This window comes from Pipra filicauda, unplaced genomic scaffold (assembly GCF_003945595.2).
Source record: "Pipra filicauda isolate LSUMZ 115617 unplaced genomic scaffold, ASM394559v2 scaffold12_size5214236_pilon, whole genome shotgun sequence".
NCBI lineage: Eukaryota > Metazoa > Chordata > Aves > Passeriformes > Pipridae > Pipra > Pipra filicauda.
The window spans coordinates 2,929,381-2,952,490 of NW_024103763.1; the positions used below are offsets into that span (position 1 = coordinate 2,929,381).

General features: G+C 38.8%; 1 protein-coding gene across 5 annotated transcripts in view; it reads left to right on the forward strand.

Moving 5' to 3' along the window:
- The window catches only part of SH3KBP1 (SH3 domain containing kinase binding protein 1), a 214,933-nt gene that overhangs the window by 119,166 nt on the left and 72,657 nt on the right, over positions 1 to 23,110 (forward strand). For all 5 annotated transcript variants that reach the window (XM_027738275.2, XM_027738277.2, XM_027738279.2 and 2 more), the window contains one exon: positions 9,772 to 9,968. In XM_027738275.2, coding sequence (XP_027594076.1) covers positions 9,772 to 9,968 — 197 coding nt within the window. The remainder of the gene's footprint in view (positions 1 to 9,771; positions 9,969 to 23,110) is intronic.

Sequence of the window (23,110 nt, forward strand, 5' to 3'; positions counted from 1 at the left end):
TCTTCCAGTGAGCAGGATTTTGTGCTGGCTGTGGCATCTGCTTTTGTCCCAGAGAGCTTTCTCTTGAGAAGATCCAAGCTGTGCTACCCTTCTTTCTCCTTTCTGGCTGGGAGTGTTTGTTCTCCTACCTCTGAGAGCTTATGCACATCCACTACAAAGGATGAAGCAGCTGTAGTGATATTATTCTATTCTGATATTTGCGCTTACACCTTTTTTTTTTTTAACAAAACCTGATCTTTTATTTTTTTGAACAAAAATCTCTGTGATTGTATGCAACTCTGATTATTTCCTCATGGATAATTATCTCCCTGTCTACTAGAATTCATTTTGCAGCTCTTCTCAAGCTTCCAACCAAGCTCTTGCCGTGGATGGAGCAGACCATGTGGCTGGTGGTCTTCAGATTTTTTTGCTGTTTCTCACCTTATAGTCTTCATGACTGCTTATGAATCACTCAAATTTCATGCTTTTTGCAGAGTTCTTAGACCATCAGGTTCTCTAATCCACCTATCCGATGAATATAATAAGAATTTATGAAGTAAATCTCCAGTATGCTTGACTTCTGACTTTAGGATCAAGCTTCAAGTCAGATGCAGGGTCTGCCTTTGAAGCCTTTAATTTCACAATCTTCCTGGGGATTACCTTTCAAAGTTTTCCAGAAACCTGCTCTCCATGCCCAGCAAATTTTTTATTAAGAGTCAAATCACCCCTCCCCTTTTCTTAAGTCATTTAGGGTGAGCGTAAGTGGTCAAGAGGAATTCAGTCACCTTTCCAGTTGTGCTAGAGCTCTGTATTTAGTTCTCCTTGTTCATCATAGCAGCCCATGGTTGTGCCATGTCACAGAAAATAAATTTCATCAAATTGATTTCGGAGTGCAGGATTGGATAGGTGTCTACAGGAATACTTGATAACCAGCTGCAAGAAGACAGCTTAACCCACGGTAGATTGTCTCACATTACTTGAGGCACACACCTGTCTAAGCTTTGTTTAGATGATAAAAGATATCTTGTTTAATACTACCTTCCCTAGTGTTTGGTTGAGAGTTGCATGTTTTTTCATGCTGCAGAGGTATGTTGCTTTCTCCATAAAACTGCATCTCAGAAGGCCAGATATCCAGATACACTTGTGGCCTGTTTGTTGCTTACTGGGTTGGAACTGGGACTGAGGAGTGGGCAGTACTCAAAATCAGGTCATCAGGAAGTCAATCTGGAAGTTTTAGACAAAACAAGGGTTGACACTGTTGTTACTATTAGAGATGTTCTCTCCTAAAATAAAATAGAAAAGAAGGGTTCCTTATTCTTCCTGCTCTGTCTGTTGACAGCTCACTTCCTGCATACTCATCGTGTTCTTCCTGAGCAGGAAGAACACATCCCGACTGATGATGTGACCAGATCCTTCCATTTCATATCTGATCTGTGGTCATACTTTTAGGCAAATATCCGTGTGCTTATGTCTCCAGTGAAAACCATTTGGAGGCGTTCAACAGAATTGTTTTCATTTAGGGATGTCTGTTTAAAACAACCCATAGCTGCTCTAATTTCAGCTTTCTGATTTCTCCATAAATTAAGCTCAAGTCAATTCATAACTTCAGATTAGTTATGCTGAAAGGGTGCTTGAATTCACTTGTATCACACTGCATGAAGCGTTGCTCAGCTTTTGAATCAAGCTTAGAGCTTTTACTTTACAAACACATGCTTAGTGCTAAATACATTTATTTTGAAAGCCATTTCCCAATTGCTCTGTTTAAAAGAAATTTTCTTACTTAACAAAGGCCTGTAGTAGCTGTTCAATTAGTGTGGAGCTGCTTCTAGAGATACCTTCACTGGGATACGCAAGATTGTCTGCTGCATAAACACCCGGCCTCGCCTTCATATGCTGACATGGCTTTTTGGTCATTAGGTATGGCAGGCTCTGCTCAGCAACAATTCCAGCTCCTTGGCATTCTGCTTATCAACCTGCTGTCAGAAAATCTTTGCTACTGCATATGCTGGGTGAAGAGAGACACGCAGAAATAAAAAAAATTCCTTACTTGTCATTTTGTTGATCACAGCCCTCTTTTCTCTCATCCTGCAACTTTCTTGCACCTCCACGAAAAACGCTTATTGGATTTCTAATTTTTTTGGGTTTACTGATTTACTTTCTCTTTCTTGCTTCACTTTCTTTTTCTTCAAAGATGCAATAACTGAGGAACAGTGCAGATAAAATGCTTGATTTGACAAATATTTGCCTCTCTTTCCTTATATGTGGATCCACAATGCTGTCAGTAATAGATATTAGATATAATGGAAGAAGATGAGACAGGATCGTTGAAACAGAAGTATTCGTGAGTAACCTTAATTGTGTTTTGTGTTTTCTTTTGCTCCACCACTTTTTTTCTTCTTTTTTTTTTTTTTTACCCTCCCCTTAATCCTTGCAGAATTATGGCTGGTCAGACTTCTGATAAATCAGTATGATTTATGTACTTATGATGTTATAAACCCCATTTAGGAGTGTCTGAATGTGAGCAGAGTTAAATGAGAAACCCAAATGTGGATTTTAACAGTTCTGAAAAGAGGACAGTTACAATTTTGTGTTCCACCTCAGCTTCTTACAACTTGCTTGCAAAGCAGAGCGTATATCAAATACACAACTACTACAATGAAAAATAACATCTGAGAATGAACAATGATAAAATTGGGTGAGGGAAATTTTTATGATTAAAAGTAAGCATCCTGTTTTCTGGAGAATGAATGTACAGATGGCGAGGGATTGGGGGTGGTGTGTGGAAGCATTATATTGACTGGGGTGAAACACATTAAGTCCTTCTGTTGATTTGATTCCCATTACCAATTTTTCATGAGTCTCACCAAAGACCGGTGTTTGGTGAGTGGCCGGTAAAGAGTCCTATCGCCTGTGGTCACTGTCCTTTCATGTGTAATGACATGTTCCTGTACTTAGTGAGGGTGGTGAAAAAAGTGCTTCCATAATGAAGACAATGATGGTACAATTGTAGAACTCCTGAATGAGTGGTTGTTCCTATTTGCTCTTACAGTACTCGGGGAGGTGGCTGGGGATGAGGTGAAGCCACCAGCTCCCGTACTGATGGCTCTGTGTTCCTGCTGCAGAAGATGCTTGCGCTGCGTGGCCCTTAATGCATGCTGCTGCGTGGTGCTGGACACCACTCCCCTTTTCCCTGCATGATTACCTGTGCAAGCATAAAAGTCTTGGGGCTGTTACTTATGTGGCAAGAACTGTTGTGCAAAGGAAAATGAACACGCTGAAAGCAAATGACAAAATATTTAGCTGACACAGTTATGTTTTTTCAAGGAATATGACTGAGAATAACAAATAATGACTAATACTGAGATAATCTGCCTCAGCAATTTGTACATGTATAACCACTCCTGGTAAAGAAGCATAAATTTGTTTTTTGAAAGCATGAATTTATTAACCTTTAAACTTTGAAGAATCGACATGTCTTTCTTCTACATTAATGTTTCAAATCCAATTTCATTTTCTGATTTTGATTTTTTAATGACACTGGAATATTGTTGGGGATTTTCTTGAGCAAGCTCAAGAAAAATACCTTATAGGCTGTGTGTACTCATTCTGTCTTGGCCAGTATGTGGGGGAAAAGGAAGAAGAACAGTTCCTGTCTCATCTACTGCAATTACCATGTGTAACTTCACCACCTTTGTCATTCAGATCGGTCACCCGAGCATTCCATGCTATCATTCTCTAAATAGAAGGAAAGGACATATTTCCCCTTACCTTCCTTCCCTTCCATAAAAGGCAAAAACCCCAATAGGCTTCGTTTACAAAGTTCTTTGTTCTATTAAACACAGTTGACAGCGTTTCTCTCTGGCTGCCAGACCAAATCAGGAGATCCTTTGCATTGTCTCAGGTGTGTGCCTCTGAACAGCTGACCTTTCGTCGCTTAACAGAGCAAGCAGGGAAGTGCTTAGAGGGCAGAGCATCATTGGCTTATACTTTGTCAGAGTGGTTGTGCTGGTTTAAAGGTAAACCGGCAGGAGAAATGAACCCAACTCAAAAGAGATTATAAGTCAGGGTTATAATTTAATAAAAGTAATACAATAAATACAATTATATGGACAAACAGTTGGTTTTAACCTACAAAACCCAGATATATAACCCAGCACCCTGGGGCACAAAGAGAATGGTGTTCTTTGGCCCCCATGCTGAACCCCATGTGGTCCCCCTGAGTCCAAAGTAAAAGGAAAGGAAAACCTATTTGTGAGAGCGCTGGTTGCAGTCTGGTCGAGAGTGGCAATCGCAGTCTGGTTGAAGTTCTGGTCCTCCTCTGGATCCGATGAGTAGGCCCAGAAGATCCAAGACCCCAAGATTATACACACTCAGGTTTGAGTGGGAATGCCCAGTACCTCCCCCAGGGTGGGGAGTTCCACAGTGGGTGATTGTGAGTCATGAGTTATTTTTGGAATCCTTGGTGGCTCATTAGCAGCCATGACTCCTCAGGCTGGGTGTGGAGGTGCTAATGACTCCCTGGAGGAGAGTTATCACACCGGAGTCATTGGCTTGAGGATGGGAACATGCTCCTATCTCACAGGCTTCTTAACACCCAGATTGTAGCCTGGGGGGTCAGATGTTCTCTGGGCAGCTGCTGCAAATGGTATATTGTTAACAGTTCCTGGGAAATGACATAGAGGGTGTAGAATACACAGTTTGGGTTACGCCCACACAGTGATGGTCCCAGCTGCTCTAACTAGGGCAGTGGTCCATCCTGGTCCATTTGCCCAGGACCACAAATTGTTGGTGGAGAGAACAATCCAGAATAAAGAACAAAAATTAAATTGCCAAATAATAGCTCAAAATAGAAAGCTCTGTAAACTTAAAATGGATTCCACTTTTTTTGTCCCTGCCATTTTAAGCTGTTTAGAAACTATTTGTTTCCTGCTTTGAATGGAGTTAATTTTATCACAGCTGTTTATTTTTGTTTTAACAGCTTTAGTTTACACAACCCTTTATCATCCCTAACTATCTTTCTGATTTAGAATCTTGGTTTGATGCCAGCACAACTCTGAGAGGCCATTGGTGAATTAAGTCTGATATTGTGGTCTCTTTTTAATCCTTCTTTGAGGTAATCTGTTTTGGTACATTTCAGAATGTTGCTCTCAAAAGACCTGTAACTGCTATAAGCAGGAGTGTGGTGTGTTTGAAATGTCTGGAGAAAACGAATCTCTCTTATATACCCATAGAGGAGAAAATGTGTGTGAAGTGCGAAATTCCTCCAGACAGTGTTGAGAGAATTTAATTTTCATGAATACTAAATTAGCTTGCATTTGTAAGGAGCATGAATCAACAAAGAATCAGAGCTCTGAGCATTTTTAAATAGCCGTATGTCAGTAGTCCCTTATCTTAGCCCAGCCAAAAGCTGGGAACAGTTGGGCCCTGGGAATTTTAACTTCTTGCTAGTGATGCTGCCCTTGTTCAGAACTTGCTAGAAAAGTGCACCCAATACTTAGATTTGAGCTCTACCTTGTGGTGCTATAGATGATTCAGCATCAGTAAATCTAGGTGAAAGAACAGTGGTTTTGCTTACAGAGATAGAAAAGGGGAGTGATACCCCCAAAAGACTTATGTCCTGAGAAATATTAAAGATCTGAAAAAATTTCCTGCTTTTAAGCCTGATGTGATAGTAGGCACATTAGTGAGCACCTTATCGATGTCAGCTCTCCAAATGCTGACAGAGAGGTGACAGACTCTAGAGAAGTTCCTGTTAAAAAAAAAAAAGGTAACAAAAAATAGTGAGAGGCCTGGCAACTGTAGCTTTTATCCTATACTGGCTGTATTTGAAGTATTTAATAACTGGGCTTTAAAGAGAAGCAAGGTCAAGTTTTCTGAGGGTAGCAGTTTGCTGAGCTGCTGGCTTACCTTGGTGCTCAAGTCCATCACTGTGGTAGACCACAGCTGTTTCAGGCTGTGTAGCTGTGCTGGTCAGCACACCGTGACAGCTGAAATGGTCTCAGCTTTTAATGTTCATTTAGCAACCTGACTTCCCTGCTAACTGTAGCTCTTCATGAAGAAAATTTCATCTTTAAAATTCATAATGACAGTCTGTCGCTCAGGTTCCTGCTTAGATCCCAGCTCTATCCATGGGCTACATTTGTCTTTTGGAGAAACTGTCCATCTAGATATATTCTCCTACTAAGCTGTTTGCAGTAGTGTCATAAAAGTCCATGAAAAACTAAACAAAATACGTGTGATTGGAAGAGTGACATTCTTCTTTTCTTAAGAGGAGAGATCACCTGAGCCATCAGCCATCCCTTCCTTGCATGGGTAGGGCTGGGGAGGCCAGTGCAGCTGCACTTGGCAGGATTGAACTCAGAGTATTGATGACACATACATGCTGAGATATCTCTCTCTCCCCCTTTCTCTCTCTTTTTCTTTATATATATCAGGGAACAACCCAATGAAAAAGAATATATGAGGAGACAATTTTTCAGGCAAGGGTGGACATAGTGTTACAAATCCTTGCCTGCAAGTTCTTTATCTGTACAAATCAGAGTTGTATATCTCATGTTCCTCGAGAGGAAGGTAAGAGAGTCTCCTTAGCATGTCTTTAATAGTAAGAGCATGTTAGGCTATTTTCTGCAGGACTGTTTTGTACTTATACACTGCATTATTCTTTGTTAATGTCATTGCAGATCTTTATCTGATTTGTTCTCAGTTTCCACTGCATATAGTTCTCCTCTTCTTTCACCTTTGTCTCTAGACCTCACCCGTGTTGGGATAACAGCGAGAGCAGACTAGTTCTTGTAAAAGCCAGGGCTTTTATTCTTACTGATTTATTTGTTTAAGTACAGAGTATTCCTCGGTTTCTGTCAGTCAAAAAATAATAAATCAGGTCATTTTCTCAGTTGATCAGGAAGAACTCTTTTAACTCTGAAGGAGCTTTGTGTCTGACCACTCAAATGCAGTTTAGTTGGGACAGGCCTTGCTTCAATCCATTCTGTCCTCATTAAAAAAAAAAAAAAAAGAAACAAAAAAAAAAGAAAAAGAAATGCTGTGTTGCTTTCATTAGGAGTACTGTATACTGAGACAGAGCTCTGTGGCAGCACAGAGAATGAAATGGCTCTTGAATTGTCATCAAGCACAGATGGGTGATGCTTGGGAAATCTGTTTTAAGCCTGAGGTGAGGCTTCTGATACAAGGTGTGATGTCTCATCACAGAAGAATGGTCATAAAAGCTGAAGATGCCATAATGAAGAACAAGTGATGGCCCAGAAAGAAACAAAAGCTTTATTCTTATTAGAACCCCTTGAGGTTTTTGATCTTTCTTTCATGCAGACTTCAAAGATCTGGAAGTCCATGTGAGACCTGTTGAGTAATTCTCGTAACTGCTTCCATATTTTAATTCCATCCACTGGCCAAGTTCCAAATCCTCTTCTCCCACAATTAGGGATGCAAAAAACCTGTTATAATTCCCTGTTTTAAAGATAGCTTTTCTGATCATTTCAGCAGTGGCTAAGAGAAGACATAGATTCTGTCAGTTACTTGTGGAGAGAGGTCTTTGCACTTCTCCTTCCCTCTGTCACAGAGTAGTTAAAGGAGATTTTGGGAAGGATGGCAGAAGGAACTTTTGCTGGAGCGTGATTTTGCTATCCCATATCAAGATTTTTTGTTCAGCAAAAAGATGATGATCACTGCAATTTGAGTTTTTTGAGGTGTGGATGTTTTATACTCAGAAAAAATTATTTGGAACTCAGTATAGTATAGTCAGTTGCTGACCATTCCCTTTGCATTTAAAAGTGGTAAATAAAGTTAGTTCTGGCCTCTCTCTCAGCCAGGGCCCTAGTCACTGATATTTTGCAGAGCTGGGGAGGGTCCAGCCAGTAGAATGTACAACTTCTACCTAAGTCACAGCAAGGTGAGGGAATAAGAAAAGGCAGTGACTTTGCCATATTGCCCAAAGAGTTTTATACTTCTCTGGCTTAATTAACCCTTGCATCTCTGAGTGCTTTTGCTGGAAACATTGTAGAATGACTCTGCTTGGATGACCACTCCTCTTCTGCCAACCACAGCACAGGGCAGGATCTCAGTGAATGCTTGAATTCCCTGGTTACTGCTTTCCTGAGGTCTGGAATAGAAGTAGTGCACAGAATTTGCAGGCATACAACCATTCTAACTACCATAATAAACGAGTGACACCACATTTGAAGTTTTCCCTGAGCCCCTTCTTCAAAAAATAAAGATCCAAGTAAAGATATCAAGACTTTTGCATATTTAAGAAAAGAATTGTAATAGAATTATTTAATATTCATTTAAATTCCAATCCTGCACAGCTTATGGAACAAATAACTCGTTCACTACTATCTAAATGGAATGTCTGAAGAAATAGAAATGTTACTGATGTTCAACAGGTAGATGGCAGCCACTTAGGAGGCCAGAGGGCCAAAACATTTTGCTTAGTCTTTAGTCCTTCTGTTTCTTTCTAATTGGGAACTTTCTCTGATTCTGCCTTTATGCTCCTTTCATGTTTCCAATACAGAAAATCTCAGGGCGGCATATGATGTCTTTTATGCTTTTAGCTAAAAGTCTTGATTTCTGATTTCATTTTCTAGCAGCACGCTGGTGTTGAAACCCATTTAACAGATGAGCCTCTTGTGTCTTGGATCATGAAGCTGTACCTGTAGGCCTTAGGACTTGCACCGGTTTCTGTAGTTCATCTGTACTGGCAGCCTTTTATGATGAAAATCTATTGTGATCTCTTTATGGACCTTGATATAAAAATAATTAAGAAGATAAGCTTGAAATTCTTCTTTCTTTGCCTTGTAAGATCCACACCTGTGACACCGTGAATGGTTGTGAGGGGAATATGAGGATTTGAGTTTCTTATTATTAGGTAGAATTAGTGCTGTAGTAGCAGCAATTTCTGTGGTTTTCCTGGAAACATAGTTAAGTCAATCTGTAGTGTAGGGAGGAAGATTTAAATGGTCTGGGGGAGGAAACTTCAGTGGGTCACTTTGGCTGCCAGTGGCTGTTTGGCCTGATGCTGCACTTGTCTGTAAAGTGGCTGAGACATCACCTTATTGCATCTGTGGCCTCTGCTATACAAGCAGCAGATATTTTCAGATAAGTGCAGATAAATTTTCCTCTTCACTGGGAGAAGTAATGCAAATCAGAATGTCAGGTTTGATTTGTCATATTCCTAGAGGATAGTGTGCATGGGTGCTTTTCTTATGAGGCTGTCTATGCTGCAGATAGGTTTAATTTTCAGCAGGGAAAGTATAATGCAGCTTATTTGATTGCAAATTTGTTTGAACAGCTTTCAGCTTTATATTTCCCAGTTAGGTAATGTAGCTTTAGATACTAATTGCATAATTGGCTTGAGTCACACAGATTTAAGGTACAATGCGCCTGGTCTGACTGTTTGTTAGCTTTAAGTGGCTTTATACAATAGGTGCCCTACAACTGAATTTAACTCTTTTGTTGAGTTCTCTTCCAAATAATTTTTGTCTGAAGAAGAAGGATTTTCTTGGTACTCAAGGAATGACCATCCCTGTTCCTGAAGTTCTGATGCTGGAGTATGCATGTTTTGTGGATTGGTGTAATTTCTAGCTGGTACACCAATATGATGAAATAAAGTGAGTTTTAAAACTCAAAAGTGAGTGCATGGCACAGAGAGCATCCTCTCTATGTGTTTCTTGTGGTTTCACTTTCCTCTAGAGGATAGTGGGAGGGATCATTTTCCAGTCACAATTTGATAACAGTGAGCTTCACACTTAAGATTCGTTCTTTCATCCCTCCATTTCACAGGCCTGAAAGATGCTACAGGCTCTGAGAGTGATGGTGGTGACTCTTGCAGTACAAAATCAGAAGGAGCCAACGGAGGCACGACAATCCAACCCAAGAAGGTCAAAGGTGTTGGCTTTGGAGATATCTTCAAAGACAAACCCATAAAGCTACGACCAAGGTCAATAGAAGTTGAAAATGACTTTCTCCCAGTAGATAAGGTATGTGGCATTTCTTAATTCTCTCTTGGTGTTGGTTTAAAGAAGTTTTCATGTGAAAGTTCTAAATTCTGTCACTGGCCAAAACTTGAAGCTTTATGGTCATTATTTCCTAATCTTTCTGTAGAGAAGATTCTGCCTTTTTTTTTCTTTTGCTTCACAACAGAAAGTGAATTCCAGTGAGGTTAGCTGCCTGCTAAAATGAAAAATAAAATAACAAATTAATCAATCTAAGCTATGTTCTTTAGGGAAACAAACAAAAAAGTGCATGGTTTCCTAATGAACTAACAACTAAAGAAAAATCCATTAAATTCTTTCTTTAAGTGAACAGTTAGATTTGAATAGAGTTACTAATATGCTGAGAAGTGTTAGGAGGCTTCCACAGTCTCGGATTTGCTATGGGCATAGTTTCATGAGGCATTTTATTTGCCTCCATGGTGATTTTAAGAAGCTCCTAGGCAGCTGCTCTTGGTCCCTGATGGCAACTTCTCACTTCTGAGTCATGCTTGCCCTGTTGTCTATAGAACCAGGCACTACAGGAATTACATTTTTTGGCTTGCAAGTTTTGGTGTTTTTTTCAGCCTAGATTGTTTCAGTGATCTGATTTATAGCTCAGCACCTACCCCAGTATGCACCTTGAGTTACAGGAGAAGGGAAGGTCCTGCAGGGCTGTGGTGGAAACTGTTAAGTTAATTATGCTGAGGGAGATTTGGTTAATATTTTGCAGGAGACCATTTTTCAGTCTCTGTAAGGAGGGTAGTGAAGAGCTGGGATAATAATCTAAATAAAGGAAAAACCTAGACTGTATTACTCCTTGACCACTGTTGACTTTTTCAAAACTTGCATGGTACCCTGCTTGCCTTCTGTTTCTAGGTGCAAACTTCTGGTTTTGGCTTTGTTCACGTGCAGGGAACAGCTGAGCTGTATTCCAATGGCACCTCATCAAAGAAGCCCCCCTGAAATATAAGATAAGGACAGGTCAGGCCTGGTGGTGTTCACTGAGTAGTAGCTAATGAACCTTCCTCCTGCCAAGTTCAGGGAATGGGGTAGAGAGCAGCGAAGTCAGCTTTTCATGGAGCCATGAGAGTGTCTCTCTGCAGCATGTTTATTTGTGACCCTGACAACATCGCAGTGTTTAAGGTGCAACTGGGCTTTATGAAAACTTGCAAGTGAGCTGAAAAAGGATTTTTACTAGAACATGAACTTACTTAATAAAAGGGTTCTTCTTATTATTTTTTAACCCATTTTGGAGGACATTTGGTTTTGTAATTTGATAGCTGCTTGTGATATTTTACTTACGACAACAAGTATTTCCTTACAAGTCCTGTGTAAGCAGAATTACTTTGTATATAGGAAGCAGCTGATAGCAGGCAGACTTAAATTCATGCATGGCTGTACTTAAGCCTGTGTTTTTTCCGTGGGACATTAAAAAGTCTTGTAGCTTCAGCAAATATGTATTTTAGTAATGCAGTTCTACAAAAGGTGAGCTGTTTTAAATTATTAATTTTCTGCATGTAGGTATGTAAACAAAATATGCAGTGCAGGAAGAAACTCACCTAAAATAAACATACTATTATAATTTACATTATAATAGTATTTGTAATGGTGTGTAACATAGACATGCACTGGTAAGGCACTGACCAGAATTCAAGTGTTGCACAAAATTCAGTTCTTCTAAGTCTGATATAGGGAGATTAGAATTTACAAATGATAATGCCCTGTTAATGTCACATGAAGGATTTCTTTTGTTGCAGTTTACTATAATTGTAGTTATCTCTACAGTAGTGATTTTAAGTGGGAACTGACTAAAATAAATTCCATATCCCTTGAACTCTGGAGTCCTTTGTTTTAATGTGTTCACAAAGTGCTTATGAAGTCGCTTTCATTTCTTGAAGGAAAGTCTTACTCCACTTTATAATAATGAGAAGTCTTACCTTTGTTTTTCACAAACAACAAATAGGTTACCCAGCAGAAGAGTGAATATAGCATTTTCAGGAAACAGAAAAAAATTTCATCCTACCCACAGAACTTCCTTCCTATGTCTTCAGATTTCTCCTAAAGTTGGCATGGTTAGCAGAAAATAATGGCATCATTTTGTGAACACAATCCATTATTTGTGTTTTAAATGTGTAGGTAACTAACACCAACACTTCTTTGCTGTTGTTGCTTTCATCCTGTCCTAGGTTTAGGTTAACCTTTGAGAGGTGCCATTCAGAGTCTTCAGCACTGTGGTCTTTGCCTAGTAACAGCACCAAAATATGAATCAGTGACACAACATTCTGTTACCACTGCAGACCATTAACCTCCCCAAATACTTGTCTCCTGGCTGCAAGAAATTTCTCCCTTGTCATTGCTGTGTGCTTTGCCATTTGATGCTGTCTGTGGGGGAATCCTGCATTAAATTTGCCATTCCATGCAAGGTCATATTTAGGTTGAGAGCTCTGCATACTGGTTCAAAAGTGTTGCAATGATCCTGCAGACTGCCAAGTCTATACATAGTTTTCTCTAGCAATGTAGTTTTTAAAGGGATCTTTGCCCTAGTGTGTGTCTTGCTCCTTTACAAGTAGCCTCAGTTTTTCAATAACTTGTAATCTTTTGAAGAAGTAGAAACAATGCTTTTCTCAATTCCTTTTTTTAAAGTGCTTTCTGAAGTTTGGAGACCCTAAAACTTTCTATTGCTTCCTCTTGATACAGTTATTGATGAAATATTACTGTAATGATACTGCTACATTTTTGATTTAAAATTTCATAACAATTGCTTTTTAAATAGCATCAGTAAATTACTGTGAGGATTTTATAATGTGGAATTTTTTATAACATGATAATTCCTATGGAAAATGTCAGTCCCATTTACATAAGAATCAACAGGGTCTTATTTTGTTGGTGTTATCACTTAGTATTCTAATATGTTTTCGACATTATGAATCACAAATTTAGATCATATTTCACACAGAATTAACAGGATGCTAAGAAGGCTTTTACACAAATATTGGCAGGAATATGAGGGCAGAAAGGTTTGCTGCCAGTAGAACAGAAGCAGATGCCACTAGGCTCTCCCGTAAATCATCAGGCAGTTTGATGTAGTTCAAGTGTTTGCCCAGTGGTAACAATGTAGGATATAGTGGCCCTTGTCTTTTAAGGTGATCAGTAGACTCTCAATAAAAGGCAAAACTGAGGAATTGCATGAAACCTCATTGGTTTTATTGGTGTGCAGAATTAATTGCTTAGCTGTTCTTTGTTCTAAAAATCACAGAAGCAGATTATCCTAGGGAAATTAGTGATGCATTTGTGGGAGTTTAATTTGAGCAGTGCCATCAGACCTCTGCTATTTTAGAAAAATAGAAGAATCAAATACTTATGCTTTGTAGTCCATTTTATTGAATGTTTGTGCTGATGAGTTGATTGCTGACCATGTATAACTAGAATCAGATTCCTGAGGCATGGCTCTGTCAGATTTCCACTAATGATAGATGTATGTGAACTGTTTTACAGTGCTGTGTGTGATTAAAGACATAGCTTGCCTACAGATGAATTTTTAGAAGAAATACGATATGCATATAGATATGTTGTGTCTCCTGAGAAAATCCAGTGTAACACTCTTAAAGTAGTACAAGGTTTATGGTCAAATAGAAATGCCTGTTTCACATGTCTTCCTTCTGCTTGTGCAGCTTCAAGACATTTAAACAAGTGCTTATGCTTATTTATTTTTTTCCATTTTCATTTCTTAGTAGCTTATCTAAAGCGTCTGTTTCTGGGTTGGACTTCCTTGCAATATGATCTGTATGGGCTTCCATTGTTCTAACGAGCTATCACATTTTCCTCTCCTGTATCTAAGAATAAACCTCTACAAGTACAGGAAAATTAATTCAACCAATACATTCCATAGTGTGAATTAACTGTATTGGATTGGGTTGTGAGTTGAGGCTTCAGTCTGGAAATGCTAAAGGTCACAATAGGTGAATATAGAATAAAAAGTCTTAAAGAGCTATTTTTGTCTTTCTGAAAACTGCCCTTACTTCAGAAGAGACTGTTGAGAGTATTTTTTGCATTTTCCATTTGAGATGTATTCGTAATGTTTTTCAGTCAAGACTTCCATAGTTGGCTAGCAGAGGTGAATTTGGGCAGAGCTAAATTTCACGAACAGCCTTTGATGAGGTCACAGTCCTGTTTGCCAAAACCTAGTGTAAATTATATACTTAGCTATCAAACTGGGGAATATTGCAGCCACTGTAATGATTTAATATAAAGGGGGAGGCAGTTATGCCTTTAGATTCAGCAGCTTGTAAGATCTAGTTAACTGGTGTTTAGGGATCCTCACTGCAAAACACTGAATTTATACAGAAATTTTTTTTGTGTGTATATTCAGTATGTTTGGAAGAGGAGAAATGGAGAAGAAATAATGGAAGTAGACACAAGGGCTATAAGGGCTAGAAGCTCCTGTCAATTATTAAGTCTACCTGTCCTTTGTAATAAGATAGAAATTTGTAAACTCTTGAGACTGAGTGCCTGCAAGGTCTGAGTTTCTATTTTTAGCTGGCGAGCTGGGGACCCAGGAACTGCAGTGAATGCGTTGCGCTGACAGTCTGTCTTTGCCACACCTGTTCTGTCGGTTCCTGCCTGGTTCCTTTTAGAAAACATTTTTACCCCTTAATTTTCAGTGGTTTAAAAAGAATTCTTTGAGAGACGTAAGCTGGAGGCTCCTCCTGGTGTTTCTTAACTGGCTGACGATGTGCCTGAGCTCTGCCAGCCCTGACCAGCAGCACCTGTGGTGTGTGGCCAGCCCTGGTTCTGTGTGCACTTGCCTCTCACTGCTACCTCCTTTGCCTCTCCGATGCCTTTGGAGGTGCTTGCTCCCCTAGCAGAAATGTTGAAGCCAGTTTTCAAAATCCTGAGATAACGAAAAAATGTATTGCAAGCAAAGCCACCTGGTACTGACTACGAATGCTATTAAAGACACCTGCTGAGGCAGAGCATGTGATGGGAGCACTGAGTGTGTGTAGTGCTTTGCACTTGAAAGCACAGGTTTCTGGCATTCCTTTATTCAGACATTCAGGCATCAGGGATGGCAGCAGCAGTCGTGCCAAGCATCAGCAGTTTGTCAAATTCTGTGTAGGAACAGAGGAAACACTCATCTCTTCAAGCAACATTCATGTTTTGCTTTAAAGTTTCTGTAGGCTATGGTCTGGCATCCCTGTCCTAGCCATTTATTCGAGGGCCACCTTGCGAGGAAACCTGCAGGGGAAAAAGGACCCTGACCCCTTCTGCAGTTGTCCTGAGAGCCTGCCTGCAAGCCTGCAGTGGGGTGTCACTCCTTTGCTGGTGTCACTTTCCATTCCTTGAATTCAGTGTGGAAACAGATTCATGTGTTTCTTTCATTATGTGAAAAAATAGCACAGGCTTGCAAATGGTGGCTGGTGTTATAAATAAACACCTTAGAAGATTTACTACCCTATTCTGGAGGAATAAGAAAGAAGGGTAGGGGAAATAAGGTGAAATGAGGGACAGTCAAAAAGCAACTTGCCCCGTTGTGGGGAGGCTAACTCAAACCAGGACCTGGCACCAACGGAATAGAATGGAAAATGCAAAATTAAGTTTAAGGAGAGGAATAAATTTGATAACCTTGGCTGTCAGTGACTCTCTGCTGAGTCACTGAAGTGTGCAATGTGAGTGAAGAGCGACTCCTGATCTCCTGTATACTTCCTGCCCTTCCCTGCTATCCCGTAAGATATCTGTGCTTTTATGTTCTGTCAGTTTGGTTTCTGAAATATTCAAGCTGCCTGAACAGAGTTGTCCAAGTATTGCTGACATGGCTCAGCTTACACATCAGTCTGCACTAGCAGATTTTGGCGGAGGAGGTTACCCACACACTGGTTTGTGCTGCTTGTGATGTTTTATTAGGCTTGTTTTTAAAGCAGTTATTGGAGTCTAAATAAATTCAAGTTAGTTGTTGTCTATGCCACAAGCCTTTATAGTATGGATGTATATGTGTATAGTTGGACTTATTCAGAAAAGATTTGTCGATATGAAAGAAGCACATCAAGCATATGCATGAAAATATTTTCAGCTTATGTTCTTGACTTGAACTACTTGAAGAACATCTTAAAATAGAAGCAGAGTAGTGTAAGAAGTACTGATAGTACTTGAAGTTATTCATAAAAGCGACGTGGAAAATCTGGTCTGTTCTCCTGGGGCACAGCACTGGGCTTCTGCCAGAATGAGTTCTTCTGGAGGAGTTCTCTCTGGGAGGGAATGCTCCTGTTATTTCGGTCATGGGTTTGATTAGGAAATCTTAGGATGCTCCAGTCAGAAAAACAGGATGTGTAGGTTTAAGCTAATGCAATTTTATTTCATAATAGGATGACAATAAAAGTATGTACATTGTAAGTTGCTCTGGATCCAGCTGGTGATCATTAGCTTGTTAGTCACTATAAATCTCTGAATTTAGTTGACTCTGTAGCATTACCGGGCCTTTTACGCCAAGAGACATTTTAAAAGAAGTATCATTAAAAAAAACAAAATGCTGTGCTTAAATAACTTAGAATAAAGCCGATTTCCTGAATTCCAGAGATACTTGATGGAGACATAAACTGAATTTCTAGGAAAGTTTGTCTCATGTTTCAACTTCAGTACACAGAAAATGCTTCAGTAATAACAGTACTGACATGCAAGCTAGCCTTTTTTGCTGTCTGATGAGCTTTAAGAGAACTGAATCAATATGTATAGTATGCCTAATAATAGCAATGAATTCTACCTAAATAAAAGTAATTTATATAAATTGATATAAAAAGATTTGAATTAGTGTAATCAAGACTTTAGGAATAAACAGTTTTATAAACCATGTCATAGTAAAATGAATTTTTCTTTCTTACCTCACTTGGATTTTGTTAGATGGTATAACTGATTTTTAATTGGTACATCTGAGTTGTTAAGTTTTATAACTTTGACAAGATTATAAAAAAAACTAATGAAATAACTTCTGATATTCTTAGCATACATGAACTTAAAAATTAAATAAGAAATAGAATTACGTGAAAAGAAAAGAATAACCCACCTGACTTTGAAAATTACATTAATAAAAAGGCTGATGAATGTAAACCAAAGGGAATATAACCTGTAAAGTGAAATCTATACACTCTTCTTTTGTTGTCTATTTAGCTTTATTAGCTTGTGGATTTTTTCTGAAATGTTTTCTTTCTTTATATTTTCCCTAGTTGAGGATTAATTTTGTAAAAGTCGTGCTTGGTTCCATGGTCTAGTAACCACGGCAGTAGTGGACCAAGGGTTGGACTTGATGATCTCAGAGGTCCCTTCCAACCCAGCTGATTCTATGATTCTGTGATTGTAGTACTTACACTTTTATATACTCATAAACTGTATAAAGTATAAACGTGTTACAGATTATTCTGTTCTTTTAAAGCCAGTGCCAGTAACTGTGTGTTTTCTGGAAATTAAATTTATGATATATTGTAATATAACTTTAAAATAATTTGTCACTGGAAAATAGAAATCAGGAAGAAGATTGCAGCCTCAGTAGGACTTCAGACTTTGCTCTAAATTACTCCTGAAGGTGTCCTGCAGCATGGTGCAGGCACAGGGAGCATTGTTGCAAGAGATGTTGCCTTTCCTGTGAGCCACGATCTTTTGCTAATTTCCATTCTTTAAAATATTTTTTTCTGAATATTTGAACTTGCAGTGATAGTCCTACTCAGACGAGTTTCCATTTGTTTGCAGTATAAAACCAAAGGGGATCTCCGAGATCATCTAATCCAAACCTCTCAACTGGACTAGGACCAAGTATATCTAAGTAATCCCCAAGGGATTGCTGGTTCTTAAAAAAGCATCCCATAAAGATAATTGTGTATCCTCATACTTACTGTTTTAGCAGCACATATACTGTAATAGCCTTACTCTACAAAATAACTTTTTTATTGGGGGGTGGTTTTTGTTGTTGGTTTTGGTTTTTTTTTCCTTTGGGTGGTTGGTGGTGGTAGTGGGGGTTTTTGTTGGGTTTACTTTGTTTTGTTTTGTTTGTTATCTTTTGTAGGAACCATTTTGAAAAATTTAATCTCCTCCCCTTTACAATCTGTATACTGTCTAAGTCTGTCACGTCTTTCCTTATGCAGTTTCTTAAAACTAGAGAGAAGCAATTTTTTTTGCTTTCACCTTTTTAATGCGTAAATTCAGAGGCTTTTCTCATGTCCCATAATTGTGTTGGCACTCCCGTTAAGAATGGCTCTGTAGAGAGTGGGCTGTGTGTCTATAGGGAATGCACTAAGTATGCCTAAATATGTCCATAGTAGATGTATTTGTGTGTAAATACTTGCTCAACAGGCAAAAGTCAAATGGGAGTGAGAGTGTATAGTATCTTATGGCTTGCTTAAGTATAAATCTTTAATTTCTTCCAAATCATCTGTGTCTTTCCCTCCCCTGCCCTTATTCAGTCATTTTAAAGTTGAATATTTATAGGGAGGCAGTATTAAGAATTTATAAGATTTTAATGGAACAGAGCATCATTTTAATGATACTTCAGTTTCTTGATCATCTTTCTTTAAAAACAAAGGCTGAAACAAAGACATAAATTACATGAAATTTCAACCTTCCCCCCCAAGAGACCAATACACTCAGAATTTGTCATAAGCCCATTTGCCTATAGAGTTATTTGCAAAACTTTCTGCCTGGGCTGTTCACAAAAGGTCTCTAAATCGTCACTCACATCCTTGCTTTTCCTAGCTGTTGCTCTCAAGAAGCCAGGAGAGCTGGCTAAGTTTCCTCTCCTTTCCCAAGCTTCCCTAAGCTAGCTTGGGAAAGGAGAGGAAACTTCTTGCTGTGTGTGAGCAGAGGTAGGAAAAGCTCCAGATTTCCTGTAAAATAAACAAGTGGAACTTTTGTTTCCCCGGGATGGCCCAGATTGTGAGTCAGTGTCAGGGCTGGGCTCTCGCCCTCACTAAGCTGAGCTCATGCAAGGAAGGGGCAGGACTCCAGGACTCTTCTTGGACACTTCAAGCTGCTGAAAGGCAGCTTGGCTTCACAATGGGAGAGGAGGTATTTATTTTACAATTAGTTGGGGTTTTCTTCTGTGGCTGTTTAAAACTGTATCATAATACTTATTCTTGCAGAGCGCTAGTTTCAGCTGCAGGGTTCTTTGGTTCTTCTGCACATTTTGTAGGTGCTGAGTAGGTAAAGAGAAGGGAAAAGAGTACTGAAGTCCATTTCTGCTATAGAGGACCATATTAGAATAGGGAGTTACTTTTGTATGAAAACATATTCTATCCTGGCTCTGTTTAGTTTAAGTTTTTTTCCTTTTGGCCTGTTTGGCCATTAAACTTGCACAGATGTTTTCTGTTCCTATATGATGTGGTTTCAGTTTTCTTACTGTAAAGAATAATGCAGCTTTATAGTTAAGCAAGATGAGTCACAAAGTCTTTAGGATGTGTTGCTCTTTTGAATGTTTGCTTAGTAAATGAAAATTCACCCCCCCCACCCCTTGTTTTTTCCTTCCTAAATACACTAATAAAACTGTACTTCTTCTTCTTGGCAGAAAAAAGAGAAGGAGCTTTATTAATTCCTCTTCTTTGTGAGGTGACATTTGTACAAGCAAGGAAAATTGATGTGAATGAGTTCTGGAGAAAATTATATTGGGATAATAAAATCTAAATGGAAGTAATCTTATTTTCTTTTCTTTCCCCTCCCAAGAAAAAACAACTAGAGTCAACTGTTGCTTGTAAAATTTTATGTAAAGCTGAATGGAGAGATATCAAGTAAACTGTTTAATGATTTGCAGATACTTTGGGAGCTCTTAGTACAAAAATGTAAATTTTCTTCAGCTTTGGCTTTTCATAGCTGAAGTCAGTAAGCTGTGTGCAGAAATGAAGCAACAAGTTTTCTGAGTTGCTTTTTCTCTTAAAATTTGCCATGTGTCTTTCTCTTTTTCTGCCTTAAATAAAGAAAAGAGGAAGGAGGGAAGGAGAAAGGATCGTACACCAGCCAGACACTTGGTAGGATAAAAATCTGTAGGCCAGTTTCTAAGATGCCTTTTTAACGCTTTGTATGTGTTTCTATAGGAGGTTGGTGGCATTCTGTGTTTCTAAAATAGTGCTTAAATACTAGGGACATAAGCCTATATTAGTACAGTTAGTTGATTAGGTGCTTCATAAAAACTTCCAATAAAAGGCAAGGAGAGGAGAGAGAATGGAGCTCCTGGGGAGGAAGTCCTGATGCAACAGCGACTGGTAGCCAAGTTGGGGCTGCTGGTGCCTCCTTTCTGCTGGGTGCTGGGCTCTCTGCCACCCACTGGCCACCCAAAGAGCAGTAGACCTCCATGTGTTCAGCTGGTGCTTTCTTCTGCAGCAGTCTCTGTACCTAAAGCACTTGCTGAAAAGCAAAGATGAAACACATGATATTATTAATTTTCTGTTTGTGTTTCAAGTTGCTTGTTCCTCTGCAGTTTTCCCTGTAGAGTTTAAAAGACATAAAAGATGTCCCTGTTTTTCCTCAGTGGTGCAAGGTGTGTGTGTGTGGGAAAGCCCAAAACTAAAAAGTGAAAGATAATCTGAGGAGAAAAGAAGAAATATAATACTAAAATGGAAGAAATATTTGCTGTCAGCACTAAAGGTGGGGTAATCTATATGACAGTATGGGTTTACTCTTTTTTTTAATAATCATTGAGTTTGAAAAATATAATTGAACAGCTTCTTGTCAGTTTGTTGACAACATTGTAACTTTCACAAAAGAGCAAAGAACTATTCTTGCCACTTAAAAAAGGAAGATATTAAGGAAGTGCCATTCTTTGCTTACTGTGTTCCTAGAATTTTATTTTTTTTTCCATGTAGCAGTTCATTAAGGTTCATAAGGTTCATTAATTTTTGTAAAAGAGGGAGGTTTCATAACAGCAGTCTAAGCTGGATGGTAAAATCTGGATCATGCCAGTTACCAGCTGCAATCTAGACAGGCATGGTTCTCTTGGGAGAGCCAGAAGGAATTTCATTCACTCAGTGCAGACTGACTAAAGAATTTTTCCTAGAGGAGATAGGAATTAATTGTGAATGGCAAAGGCAAATGGTAAAATTCATGGCAAGGGGTGCAAGGAGACATGTTTTCTTTACATTTATGTGAGCCACAGTCAGTAAAAGAGAAGAATGAAAAATAAAGCAGGGAGGAAATAAGACTTTCTGCTCAAAAACCACTTTTGTTACAAAAGCACCTTCTAGCATTGCAAATTTGCAGCTTGAGGAAGAAAGAAAATGCTCATTTGGATATGCACACTTCCAGTGCTTTGAGATGAGGCAGCTGGGAGCGTGCTGTGTGTGTTTCACTCTGTATTTTCCTTTTATTTCATTTACTAAAGTCTTTTTACTCATCAGTGATTCTAATATGTCTCGCTCCATTTGTTTCAGCAGCATCTATCTAATCTAAACTCTTACATTCACTTTCTTACCATAAACATTTTAGGAAGGCAGACTTTTAGTTCATTAATGGTTTGAAACCGACAGCCCGACAGCATCAAATGTCAGGATTCCAAATTTTACAGAAATATTAGTGATGAAGCATGGAAGTTAAGACACATAGGTTTCTCTGCTGTTCAGCACATCAAGCATATTGGTAGAAAAAAGCCTCTCCAGTGCCCTCCGTGCCCATAGTTTCAAATTTTAAGAACTTGTCAAACTGTGAAGTTACAATAGCTTTAGAGTTGAAACTCACCTGCTGGTAGAACAGGTTTGACTTGGAGAACACTCTAAAGAGCAAAATTTGCACTGTTCTGCTCTGCAAGCTACCCAGAGTTTTAATGAGAATGATGTTTCACTGATAATGGTTTTGTTTCTACTCCCTTTTCCATCCCAGAGGTTAAGCCAACAATGCATGTTTTTCGTACTTATTTCTTCAAATGTTATTTGATATAGCACAGATTTCTCTGGTGAGTTGCATAATACTAATGAAGATATTCTTCATCTGTGGTTTGTAGACTGATGGTGGTCTGCTAAACACCTGGTAGTTTTTGTGCATGGGTAGCTGGATGAGACATTTGGTGCTGGCTCAGGTCATTTCTAAATGGAGCTCAACAGCTGGAAACAAGAAAAAAAGTAATTTTCCATTTAAGCAGTTCTGAAATCGCTGAAGAGATGTTTTGTCGTTGCAAATGGGAAGTTAGGAATTTGTAAAACAGTCTCTAATTAGAAGTCTTCCCCACCATGAAGGTTTGAGACTCTCCTTTAAATGCAGAAGTATAAATTACATGAATGTGGATGATATAAACAGTTACAGTTCAGTGTAAACATCAATATCATTGCCGAGGGAACACTTTGTATTCATATACTGAAATATTGTGCATCTGGAGACAAATCTATAGCAGTTTCTCAGAGAAAGCAGGCAACAGTCAAAGCCTTTCCAGACAGTTGACAGAGTCGGAATTTATTCAGGAGGTTGGTAAGTTGTTACAAGCGCTTGACTTGGTAGTGTTGTGATAGATATAATCCACTTTACAGGTCATAAGAAGTTTGAGATGGCTAGATAGGAAATGTAAATATACATTTCTGTACTGTGGATTTGTCTTTTTCATTGCAATAGCTGACTGTCAATCCAGTATTTGATTCTTATAATCTTTCAGATTCATAGTGGGTTTCTTTGCTTCTGTGGGAACTACAAAAGATGGCCCAGGACAGTTGCATATACCATAAAGCATTTTTTAGTTTTGAAGTTTTTTCATTGAAAATTTCTGTAGTGTCCTGCAAATCAGAGGATTTAAATTAACCTTTAAGAGTTACTGCTTAATAATTTTGAAGACTTTTCTAATTATTTTCTCTATGTATCTTGTTCTCCCTATGGTTTTGCGTTCTTTTTAACAGAAGAAGTTAATGTGTTTGATAATGTTTGGGGGAGATAGGAGTTTGAGTAATTCTTTGAAGTTTTCCTTGAGTTATCACTTTGGTTTTATGTCACCTTACTTTACTTAAGTTTACTTTCTGAAGCGTACCGTATTCAATATTCCATTTCCATATGTTAAAGAATCATATTTCCAGGAAATGGGAAGATCCTGAGACATCTTTAGTTCAGAACTGTGCCTGGGCTCATGTTGTGCCTCCAAACAGTAGTCAATTCAGAAAGCCTGGGGAATAGTGTGAGACCAGGTCACACATACAAAGAAAATCCTG